Genomic DNA, 13,234 nt, shown 5'->3' with positions numbered 1-13,234 from the left:
AACCACATCCACCTCTTGCAGAAGAACTTTTTTCCCCCTCTTTGTTTCCTTTCCACTGCAGACCTGCTTTCACTTCCTTGCAACTTCTTCCCTACTTAATGCAAATCAGATCCCCACATTGTCACAAAACCAGCATTGTGTCCCACTTGCCTCCAACTTTCAAGTCATTTTTTATTACCCTTAAAATAAGCTGAATGTGTTATTATGCTAAATGTGTTCTATTATGATTATGGTTTCCTTTTCTCCATGTCAGTGCTTCTCTAATGGAGCTGAAAAGCACTGCTGGTATTTCTGGTGACCTGCATACAGGAATGATGGAGTAAAATGCTGACTGCTGTCTTGTGATCAGAGAAGTGACATGTCACCTCTGCTGCACAAGCACTCGAGGGGGAGAGTGACTACTAGTGGGAGTGAGTGAATGGAAGTAGGTGGATGCTGGTTGTCTCCACTAGACCCCTCCTTGAATACATGGAAGGAGAAACCGTGTTTGACAGACTAACCATCTGAAGATTCTAGATGCTCCAATGTCTTTCCCTTCTGAGGAAAATAAACACCTTGTAGGATAAAGAAAGGTTTAGTTAATATTAGGAGGGAAGTTCTTTCTACAACCAACTGACTCTTCTTCCGGGAAGGCAAACAGACCAATACTGTGAGAGTGAATACAAGGTGGCTCAATGAGTCATGGTAGTCTAAATCTTGGGGTACATGCTGAGAGCTGTGCTACTTGTCATGACCAGACAGATACGAGTGCGACAGCCAGGCAGGACAGCAGAGTACATGGGATCATGCTGTTCCAGGTTAGTTTGCCACAGGCTGACTAACCCTCCAGTTGCTCACCCAATGGGCAGAACACAGTGAAAACAAAGCCAAAGAGAAGCTCAAATGATTCAGGTAAATTTATGGGTACTTATCTTACTTCACTGCATAGTCCAAACTTTTGGAAGTTCACTCCTTATGGACTAGTTTGGTTGTGGAAAAGTAGCAAAAAGACATTCACTAGCCCGTACAGATATAAAAAGAAAACCAACTCATTTTAAAAACTGACAACATAGAGGGATCTCATTCAACATCCTTTTTTTTCAGAATCCCAACCCAGACTTCTTGGGAGGAAGAGTATAAAAAATTGAATGCAGAATTGTAACATGCGCATTTCAAATTTGAGGTGGGGGGAGGAAATCACATCTACATAATGTTAGTTCTGTTTTATCTCCACATGTAAATACTTGGCCTTATATTTTCCCCACAGTGAAGCAGTCATTATTTCCAGTTATCCCATACTATTTCCCTTTAAAAAAACATGTACAATATTAGGCTTAACTCACCTCTTTCATGTGATTGTAACCCCATTAATCTCAGAGAAGCCACTTTCATTGAGGTAGTACAAAAGAAAGGAGAATCAGTTTTGACTTTTTTGCAGCACAAAAAGACTAGCTGACGCAGGGGGCTCATCTTTTACTCATTATACATGGACATGCAGTGACTATAGCTCAGGGCAGGCGGACTTAAGGTAGTCAGAAATGATCTAATTTGAGCCCTACTGACAAGGTATATGCTGGCACAAACCTCAACAAAGGAAAAATTAAGGATTATTCAGCCTCTTAGGTAGTAGGTCTTGTAGCTTTCATTGAATAGCTAGTGTGGTAGTAGTATACCAGCTAGCTAATTTAAAACTACTTAGAGTAAGCTACAGTGACTACAGTACCATTCTTGACTCCGAGCTACATTTGTGTGACCCATGAAAAATACTGGACTTTGAACTTTGGAGCTGTCAAACCAGCACCTTAATAAGATCTACAGTTTACAGAGACATTATGTACAAGATATATAAAACATAGGCTTCTTCATGTCATGTATTCCAAGACGACACAATTTTAAATAAAATTACTTCAGTTTTTCATGTAATCACAGAGAAATGAACAGAACTGGCATTACAATCTAACATACTTTTTAGAGTTTTCTGCTTGGCAAAAACTTTGATAAAGTACATTAAAGTGAAATGGGACGGAGCGTCAGCTCTGTTCACTGTTCTCTAACCACATCCCATGAAATAATGTAAAAGGACAGAGATGTATACTGCAGCTTTATGGTCACAATAACAATATCTTATGGAAGTGCCTGAGTGCTCTGCATGGTTGAAATGGGATTTCTTCTTACACTATTTGAAATTAAAATATGTTCAAGGAAAAATGCAGTTGCAAGAAAAGACATGCTTGAGACTGCAAAATACTTACTGGTGTCTAATTGCTGGAGAAATTACTCAGGAAAAACTTTCTTAAAATAGAAAATTATATTCTTAAGCTACTGAGGGAATTACAATATGTGATTATTTGTTGAATCAGAAACAACTGAAAAAAAAGAAATTGAAATGCCAAGATATTGCCCTTATGTACACCTGAGTTTTTATCAAATTGAAATGATATATATTTGGCATTTCATGTAGCTTCCTTTTTGCTGATTCTTTCTTCCCATCCCCCTGCCCCTATTTTCAGTCTCTCAAATTCCCACCCTTTCATATAAATCTATGGACAGCACAAAATCTTGATTACTGAATAATGATCTTGCCTTACTAAAAGAATAAAACAACCTCAACCATTCAACCATCAAATCTCCCCAAAGTTTCTCTTCCTTTCTACTTCTTAACTAAATTACTTAAAAATTGGACTGCAGTAGTGAGCTGCTCAGCACTTAAGGCTTCACTATAAATAGAAAAACATGAGAATTGAAAACAATCCATCAAATATCAAAATGGCTAGGTACATAAAGAGCTAGAAACATTCCTTGGTAACAGAGAAAGGAAAGCTTAGATACATCACAGTGATATGTCATACAATCTCTTAAATGCATTTTTCTTTATTTGTCTGATTTTGAGAGATGAAAAATAAACATATTATCACATCTTTATGAAACTGATAATACCCGAGCTGTAGTATTAACTACATGCACACCTGAAAATATTAGAGGCCAAACATGAAAACCACACTACTGAAAATTTATTTTTATCTTCTTATTTTTACTAAAAGAAAGCTGCCAAATAATAAATTTATCAGAAAAAACAGTTTGAAGTCCTCTCAGGGTTTCACATTTGTCTTTTCAGATATATGGTGCAAAGAATCATTCAAAACAAATCATTTAAGTATGCACGGCACGTTGTCTTCACTTATGTCCTACAAATGATCCCAGCTACCACTAAGATTTGATTTTATAGCTCTTACTGAAATGCAAATAATTGTTGTTTCCTATGCATTGTCAAAGAAAATGTCTAGAAGAACTAAGTAAGTGTAGGAATGGGACTGCCCCCTATCTCTTTCCCCTTAAATTAGAAATGCTTACATAGTAAAATGAATCCTTCTGTGTTAAGTAATGCTCATGTGCATTGGAAATATAAGACTCCTTTGTAAATATAGTCTAGGGTAACTTACAGATAAGTATTCTTCCTGTTACCAAAATGCTAAGAATTACAAACAAGGCATTGAGACCATTCCTGGTTAAACCTGTGGCACAGACTCATCAGGAAACATTTTCTCCTTTCAAATCAGCTTGAAACTACTTTCATTTAGGTGTTGAGGTGAGGAATCAGGATGCAAATCAATGTAAAACAACGGGGCTTCTGAAGTGAACCTATTTCTCAGGGTAGTACCTTAGTCAGAGCTGCAATTCTCTGAGCCAGCTCAGCCTCCACTTCGGGTAAGGTTTCAGCCTTCCTCATCGTCTGCTGCAGCTTCTGCTCCGCCAGCTCTAGACGCTCTTGCAGCTGTCTGTTTTTGTCTTCCAACTGAAGGCCAAAGATAGATAAACAGGTGTTAAAAAAAATAATAATCAGAATTAAGATTTTTTCTTCAGTTTTTTAAGTATCAGAGAAGAAAGCAAAACTCACTACATATGCATAGATACTCCACAGCATGGGAGAGCTCATTGGAAAGGTGGAAAGCATGAAACAGTGTAAGCTGACAGTCTTATTAATGATGAACAAATTGAGACCCAAGGGTTATGAGAAGGTGAAGAAAAGAAGTTGTAAAATGGTACTAATGAAGATGAACAAAAAGCTTCTCTGATCAATGTGTTGTTTATCTGAGTAAAATAAAAGTATTGGTGCCAGGAAAATGAGAATTTTCTATGTGGAAATATTGAGTCTATCTCACAGAAAAGTTTATGTATGAGCTAAAATGGAAAGAAGTACAATTCCAAAGGGACAGAATTCCCAGCAAAGTTTTTCAACAAATTGCCAAACACAATTTTCTGAACAAATACCAGTCATATATTAGGAAATGTTAGAACTTACATTTAATACATGATCATAACCTGGTTGCTATTTGCTTAAGGTTGCAGTGATAGTTTTCACTGTGAACCTACAATTAAGTCTCATTTTACACAAGTGAAAGTGTTTAATCTGTGATAAACATTAAACAGGAGGACTTTTGATAACTGCAGTATTTTCTGTCCTACTGAGATGCACCATATGATTAAGAATTTTTTAATGACTTCATATTTCCTGCTTTCCTGTTCATTTGAGGTAATGAAAGATGAAAAAGAAATATGCTTTTAGATGCCTTTTTAATCCTTTAAAGGCATGAAAAACTAGGCTTTCCACCTCACAGTTCTGCAAATCAACTTTAAGTCTACCTGTATATATTCTAGGCCTAGTTCTATTAATTACTGGTTTGAGCAGGCAGACCTGTGCAGCACAGCATGACGTACACTGACAGCAATAAAAGTTCAGATGCTGGTACGTTACTTGTCCATTGTTGGGTGTTTTTTATTCCTAACAATTGAAGATAACTCTTAAAATACTCCAAGGAAGCTGGCAGAAGCCAGAGAGTTTGAGTTCTGATGGTTTCCTTTCCCTGAAGAGGTATGCAGGTACATATATATGCACATACAGAGGGATGTGTGCATGTGTGTAAATATTTCTGCATATAGTCATAGAAGCGGAGATTTTCAGGTCACACAGGCTTGTTTCTCATATAGCATTTTATATTGTGTGAAGATATGATAGGTGAAAAATAATAAAGGTCTGATACTGAGGCTGAGGAATAATTTAATCTTTTACAGCTTGAATAATATTCATTTCACGTTAGCTTTCTGTTCACTTTGTATTCTTCAAATCACAAAACATTCTTTTAGGTTCACTTTACACTTCAGCTTCTGGAATCACCGTGGAAACAAAGTAGCCTGAGAGAAAACTGCACAATCATGTTATATACCTTTCTAAAAGATATTCAAGGATCATTGAGCTTTGTAAAATTTTATTTACATACTACTAATTTGTGAAATCACTACAACTTATTGTATGCAAATTTTGGTCTTTCCTGTGAAAGGGAATTTCTTTTGCTGACACTATTTTTTGATATTTTGTTAAAAAATAAAATTCAGAAAATCATTACATAAGAAGCAAACATAAAGCTTTACTTAGGCAATATGATGGTGCACAAAAATGCAAGACACTGTTAGAAAACACAGTTATTTTACAATGTTGAACGTACATGTTGATTCGGGATTCAGAGGTGTGGTGGCTGATATGAAGCTTAGAGATGCTCAAAAAGTTGTGATTTTGGTTTTGGGTTTTCGTTTGTTTGTTTGTTTTAGACAAACTGATCTTTTGATTAAAAATGAACAGATTAACCTAATGGAAAACTCCTACTGTAGATCTTCTCTCTTTTTTTTTTCATTTATCTTCATTATTATGAAGAAAGCAACTGACTAACGCAGATACTGCACCTGACGTAGGATGGCTTCCTTGTTTGCAAGTTCATTTTCCAGCTTATCGTTCATGTCATGTATGGAGGTGGATTCTCTCTGAGCACTGAGGTAGCGCTTTTCCAGTGTAGTTATTCTTTCTTCCATATCTTCCTTTTGTGCCATTGCCTAACACGACAAAAACACACTATCAGGAACCATGCAATTAAAATGCCACATAATTTTATACCTGTTTAATTTTCATGCTAAGAGGAGACAGAGGTGTAAAGTATGGTCAGCAGTAATTTTTCTGTTTAAAGGAAAATTTGTTTCCTTTGATATTTCTTGTAACTGTATTTAAAGTGGTAGCTGTTGAGTAGAGCAAACAAATCCCACCTTTTGTATATTTTCTTAGTTTCTACATTTTTCAGTGAAAAAACACATAGCAAATGCTGCTCACATTCACTTGTTTGCTTCTTCAACAACAGCATACTTGATCAGAAAATAGAAAAACTCATATAATTACACAACAGTAGAAATATAGGGCAGCAATGTGGGGAAAAAAAATGTAAATCTCCATTTCCACTCTTATTCTTGGGTTCTGCTAATATTTTCTGCCGGAGTACATGTTGAAGACAGCAGGCAACATATCCTGAAATTCCCAGAAAAAAAGTGACCACAATGTTGGATACATAACATAACCATAACACTGGGGTATGTTATCCATATATGTTATGGATAAGGATTTATTTAAAATCTTGAGCTGTTTTTATTCATGCATGACAAGATGGCCTCACCGAAGCCAATAGCTGTAATTTAGATCAAGTATACATTAGTCTGTCTATTACATTATTTATTTCTCTTCAATTAATTTTAGTGAAAGCAGGAAATTTTATTAGTTTTAAACTTGTGTCTGGCTTGCATGTTGCCATGTAATCTTTCACAATGAAAATATTCACTGATGAGCCTGTCTTGTTTCTTGTGTTATATTACACTATGAAAGCAGTGTTGAAGAAAGATTATTATTGAAGTAAGATACAATGAACATATCAATTGATCCAAATAGTTAGTCCCAAAATGGACCATATCCAAGTGATCTTTTTGCATATTGCTGAGAAAAAAAAAAAAAAGTAATTACATATGTAATTCATTAAAAACTTACAGAAAAAATATCCTATAATTTATCCAAGTTACACAATACTAAACTACCCTTCTTGTTGCAGGTATTTCACTTTCTGCATTAGAAAGACTATCTTTTGTGATAGTATGAAATAACTACAGGCACTTCCATTCTACAAGTACCTTTCTCAGCAGATTTGGCACTGATATTTGCTCATTATTCTACATGCAAATGTATTGGTGGCCACTTCCCTCAGGAAGTGAAGGGCTGAAAGCAAGTAAGCCTGTAGATGGTGTAATGTGGCATTTAAGGGAGAAATAACAGTATATTATAACAGGGGTAATGAAGTTACCACACATGAATAAATATTATAATTGATTATATAAATAACACCATTTTATAAAAAAGCTCAGATTTTTAAAAATGTACTTTAGACTATCTACATGACCAGCATCTCTATTTAATTGAGTTCATCTTAAAAACCTGAAATAGCTGAAAACTTGCCAGAATTTACTCTGGTAATACTAAACCACAACGGAGTTGTCCTTGCTCCCATTAAAGTTCCACATATACACACCCACTTTTACAAACATGGTTTTACGGAGAGATTTCTAACACTATTTCTTAATGTACATTTTGTATTTCATATGTATGAGGGCTTTTATCAGTGCTCGACGTTTGCTTCCCATATTCATGGGCCTCCATCAGTTAGTACAGGGTGTCACAGGAACAGCAGTCAAGAAACAGGAGGTGGGTGTGATGAACTCCTTACCTCTCTGATGTCTCTCTGATATTTACTGTTCATTTCTTCTGTTTTAACAAGCTCTTTTCTAGTGGTCTCTGCCTCCTGCTCTACCTCTCCCACCCGGGAAGACAGGGCAGCCAAACGCTCCTTCATTTGTGCCATTTCATAGTTTTGCTTTTCCAGTAGTTCCTGAAGTTCAACAACTTGACTGGCTTCATCATTTGAGTCTATGGAGCCATTTGATAGGCGCTGTTAACAGAGAAGTGACAGTATTTATTAATTATCTTTTAATGTGGAATCTGTCTAAAGAATTTCTAAAACAAAGATTATTTTAAATGTTACAAAATCAACTAGGTGAAGAAACCCACAATAATTTTCACTGTAGATAAGGCAGATGTAGTTCTGAAAAAAAACGCAAAATATTAGTATTCATTCATTTCAAGGAATTCCAGAGTGTAACATCACATAGAGAAGTAAACATTTGCATTAAGAGCAGAAGACTATACAAAAATAGCTTTAGTTTGACATAATGGCTGTTCAAGTACAAATTACAACAAAACAACTAACAATCACCAAATTGTGGGTATACATCTTGGCTAAACTTACACAGCATTTAAACTTAATCAAAGTCTATTTCACTTCCAAAATAGGTCACGCTGCAGACAGGAAGCAACACTAATAAATCACAAATTCACTCTACCAGAAAGTGCTTAGAGGCTGGACAACACACTGGTTGAATCTACATTAGAAACAAGGTCTGCTGAAGTTATTTGTGTGCTTGCTGGAAGCCCTGGCATAAATACAGTTACAAAGAAAAAGAATCGAGACTCTAGAACTCACAAAGCATTTGGAATATTATCTCAGGAATATGATTTATATTTCAAATAAATGATTTCGGGAAAGAAGTGCATTCACTAGGAGGAGTTCCTGGCATTGCCTCATTATAACAGTCATGCTAGCCTTTTCCAGCAAAGGCAAAACATGTTTTCATCCAAATTTAATTATCTCACGACAAAAACGTATGCAAAAAGAACAAGGAAACCCAAAATGATTTGGTTTTGAACTGCAACATGAAAAAATAAAACCAAAGTAGTCCAACCTGTCAGTAACTTTCTTGAATAGGTGCAATTTCATCAGTTAAATTTATATTATGCAGTATGGGAAAAAGGTATTTCACTGTAACAGCCATTTTATATAGGTTATGGATCTCAGAGAGCATCAAACAGGAATATTGGTTGTAAAGGGTGCTGCGTGTCCTTCGGATGGTACAGTGTATAACAATGTATATATGAAATATTTCTAGCAAGATCTGAGAGGAAACCAAGCTTGCTTTCATTAATACTTCCATATTACTATTGTCAAAATATATTTATACAGAAATCTTCTAGAAAATTCAAAGAACATTACTTTGTTTGATGGCTTTAGCCACATTCTTTCCCCAATCATCCATAAAATGAACCCAGAACAAGATCACCTGCCCCTCTGTGGATCATTGAATAAAATTATTTTACTCCAAAAATTCATTACATCAAATAATTCAGTTCCAAAATTGCTTTCTTTACAGTAGTTAATTATATTATCTTGACATTTTATGTTAGGCACTGAACCATCATTGATCTACCTTGAGGATACCATGGTAAAATGACAATAGCAATTTGAAAACTCATTTACACTCACTTTGTTGTTTGGAAAGTGTTCAGTTAGTCTACTTTAATCAAAATCCCATTACTATGCAGCAATCACACATGTAAACAAAATAGTACTCAAACAGGATAAAACATCCTAACTGTCATGCTTTATTCCACTGTGTAAATTTGAGATTTATTATCTATGATTATTATAATTTGTTTTATATTTTTAATATGATACAGCAATTTTAGTGGTTGTCACAGATAAACAAATTTTACTATGGATTGAATTTGCCCTACAATTTTCTACATAGTGGTCTAGGAATTGCTGCAAGGTTATAATAAGTCAAATATCAAATCTGAAAAGCAATAAATGACATGTGATCATGTACCTTATGACATATAGAGCATGGTCATTTTGAAATTGCAAGCTTTTATATCTAGGAGTATGCTCAATGGCAGAGAACTTTTAAATTAATATTTATTAATATTTTTATTAATATTTTTCCTAAATATGTTAATAACCAAAACATATGTAAACTAACTGTGAAAAGTATATTATTTTCTACTAATTTACCTAATACCTGAGATTTATGGAAAAACAAAAACATATTTAGAATTAATCCCTGACCATTAGATTGCCAGTTATTCATGCATATATATTCTGATTTATGCACATAAACTCATAATTCTTTGATGAACTCTTTGTACAAGTTGCTTTAATTCTAGTCATAGTTCACTTTTGCTTTACATTATTCCTGTATTCATACATAGAGCTGGCTGGCATCTAAAATTTCCAATTTACAAAAAAGTCAACACAGAGAAGGGTTAGATTGGATATTAGGAAAAATTTCTTCACAAAAATGGTTGTCGGGCATTGGAACAGGCTGCCCAGGGAAGTGGTGGAGTCACCATCCCTGGAGGGTTTTAAAAGACACGTGGATCAGGTTCTGAGGGACATGGTTTAGAGGTGGATTTGGCAGTGACACGTAAATGGCTGGACTCGATGATCTTAAAGGTCTTTTCCAATCAAAACAATTCTATGATTCTATTTTGATTTTTCTCAGTATGATTGGGATTTTAAAAAAAAGTTATCTTTAAAAATACTATTAAAAGCAAAAACCTCAGCTTAAAAGTTGGTATTTTTAGAACGCTGAAGTGCACTTTAAAAGTTTACCTAAGGATTTTAACTAACATTTTGTCACTTTTATGGCTTGGTACCATTTTATGATTTATCCATTATATGGGTACATCACATGGAGTAATCACTCCAAACAACCACAGGCAGGAAGTTACTAAGTATTAATTCAAGAAACAACTGACATAACTCTCCTCAGGTTCTCAGGGGAGTTTTTGCCAACAGTTTTAAGGTCATATTGTCCCCTCTCCCAAACAAAAAATTGCTTGAACAAGAATATGAAAATCTGCTATGCTGGTAGAAGCAAAAACATCCTGTAGATGAAGTGGATTCAAACACATTTTCTGCATTAGTAGAAGGAGGAGGAACCTCCCATGTCCCAGAGGAATTCCCTATGGAATATGCTGGGGGACAGAACTGCAGCATCTTCTCTATTACCGGTTTTGTGAGGAATGTCCATGTCCCTCATTATTTTTTTTTATTTTTTTGTAATCAGGTTGAATTTTCTGTGCTGAAATAATTCTGATACTCAAAGAGTATTAATCACAATCCATTTGTAAATGTTAGTTGAATGCTTATAATAATTAACAGAGATCTCTTCAAACCTCTGATTTTATTTCACCTGAAGCACTCTGGCAAACATTCTCAAAAGAGCATGCACAAAAGTAGTTTCAAAGTAGACATTCATATCCCTAGACTAGCCCAAATCCCCAATATTTGCAGAAAATTGGGGCAAATCAGTACAGAGTGGGGGAAAAGAAAGTACTAAAAGTAAGCTGAAACAACTGGCAAGTCTTTAAAGAAGGGCAGAGACATCAAGGAAAACTTTCTAACTGGTTGAAATATTCTAGCAGAGAGAAAGAGAAATGTACGTGATCTGCAGATCTGGCTTACAAATTAGTCATCCAGATAAAGTCTTTAATAAATTTCATGACTCCATTAAACGTGGTCATGCAAAAGGTACATATGGACACACTCCTTAATTCCAATATTTTTACATAAAAGTATCTACTAACAACGGCTATTTTTCCTTTGGAAAAAAAAAAAAAAAGTGGCAAATAGCTCATATGCTCCGATGCTTTTCTCTTTTTTTACTAACTAGTTTATCCAACAAATATAATCCATTTCTATAATATTTACTTATTTAGACCACAATGCTGCAGAAATAGTATCAACATATATTCTTGACTTACTCTTTGTTTTCCACAGACACAACAGGTACCAGAGCTGCAATTGTGCATGTCTGCTACACAGGCCAAAAAAACTCCCTGCCCTCTCCCACTGCTCCTTTCCATGGGGTTCTCAGCCAGATGAGAAACCTGGTTGGTCTCAGTCTGAAAGACCTAATACAACCTCAGACGTCTTTGCTTGGGCTGGTTCAGAGCAAACAAAGGTAAACGGGTGACTACATCTGCACCCAGCAATGTAGCACTTGCTTTCATCATTACTGGGAAGAATGAGAGAAATGGTAAAAGCAAGAGGAAGGCCTGATGTGTTTGTTTTTTTTGGTTTGCTTTTTTTTTTTTTGGTGTGTGTTATATCACCACACAGAAGATAAATAGCTGAGGAATCACAGCCCATAGTAAGTGTTTCAGAGACACTTTTACTTTATAAAGAAAGCTTTAGGGAGAGAACCAGAAAGGAGGTGAAAGAATCATCAAGTAAGTCTCATGACAGTGATGGTATTAACTACAACAGAGGAGGGACACTGCAGAGTAATAAAAGTTCAAAAATATCCTGTAGTGTCATAAAGAGTAATATGGACTAAACAAGAAATGTCTGGGGAAAAAACAAAACAAAAACAACCGAATTGTTTATAGTCTGTGGAAATGGAGGAGGGAAATAAATGTTCATGTTCCCTACTGCTGAACACTATGAAAAGGAAACCAACATCTCTGGTATCAGATTCTCTTTCTTTCAAGATCCAAAAAGCACAGCAGTAAGGCAATCTGCTGCTTGTATAGGAGTGTCAGCAGGGAGAAGGACAGCAAATTGGAGCATCACACATAATAAATCCCTCCTAGATCATTACTTCTCTCCTGTATTCCCTCTACCATGAAATAACAAAAGGAAAACCACCCACAGACTGGCTTACTAGTAAAAACCAAGAATGATGGTAAAAGGAACATCAGGAGAAAGCATAAAACAAGACTAACCCAGAATACTGTACCCTCTGTTAATTCATTTCATATTGCCCTTTCAATCCTGAGCCTCAGCAATAATACTGAAGGCAAACTGAGTAAAGGAAGTACACTTAAATTACAAAAATAGAGTAAGGACACCAGACTGTAGCAGTTAGCAAATTGTAAAGCTATTGATTGCAAGGTACTTTTCCTTTTTATTTTTTAGAAAGAACCTTACAGTTGGCTCCATATGTGGCAAAATATACCCAGTAATCTAGTTTTATAAAGGTTAATCCCAAGAACAGTAAAATGTACCTCCAAGTGAGATTTTTCTCTCCAGTTACAAAACATCTGACACAGACTTGTTCAGTCTAAATGCTATCAAGCAGCAATTAATCATAAATTTTGCACTAGGATTTAACCTAGGAGAGTGGTGAGAAAAAAAAAAAATAATATCTCATGGGGTTACCTCCAAACAAGCAGCAGTGGAGATAGGATTGATTTATCTGATAGAGCTCCTCATCAGCACAGTCTGTGGTAGTATGAGCACAGGTGATTCACATGATGCCCAGGTGCACAAGCATCACCATGCCTGAGGGCCAAATTAAGCTCTGTCTAACCACAAAGTACCTTGGAATAATTGTCAGTAATCTTAAAATTCAGAAGTCTGGTATTTTAGAATTCCTAGAGGAAACTATTATTTTTATGGTGTAAGCACTGTTGGTTTTGTGTGTTTGTGTGTGTTGTCTTTACAACAAAAAAAACCCCAACAAAACAAAACCCTAAACCAAACAACAACCAAAACAA

The 13,234-nt window shown here is 35.4% G+C and overlaps 1 protein-coding gene across 1 annotated transcript in view; it reads right to left on the bottom strand.

Annotated features, from left to right (window-relative positions):
• Positions 1-13,234, bottom strand: part of PPFIA2 (PTPRF interacting protein alpha 2) — a 319,033-nt gene that overhangs the window by 61,688 nt on the left and 244,111 nt on the right. Inside the window, exons 8-10 of the mRNA XM_082043663.1 lie at positions 7,566-7,787; positions 5,716-5,862; positions 3,638-3,772 (exon numbers count right to left, since the gene is read on the bottom strand). Of these exons, the coding sequence (XP_081899789.1) occupies positions 3,638-3,772; positions 5,716-5,862; positions 7,566-7,787 (504 nt within the window). The remainder of the gene's footprint in view (positions 1-3,637; positions 3,773-5,715; positions 5,863-7,565; positions 7,788-13,234) is intronic.

This window comes from Streptopelia decaocto, assembly GCF_964273445.1.
Source record: "Streptopelia decaocto genome assembly, chromosome: 1".
NCBI lineage: Eukaryota > Metazoa > Chordata > Aves > Columbiformes > Columbidae > Streptopelia > Streptopelia decaocto.
The sequence above is the reverse complement of the archived record's forward strand: the minus strand, read 5'-3'. Positions and strand labels throughout refer to the sequence as shown.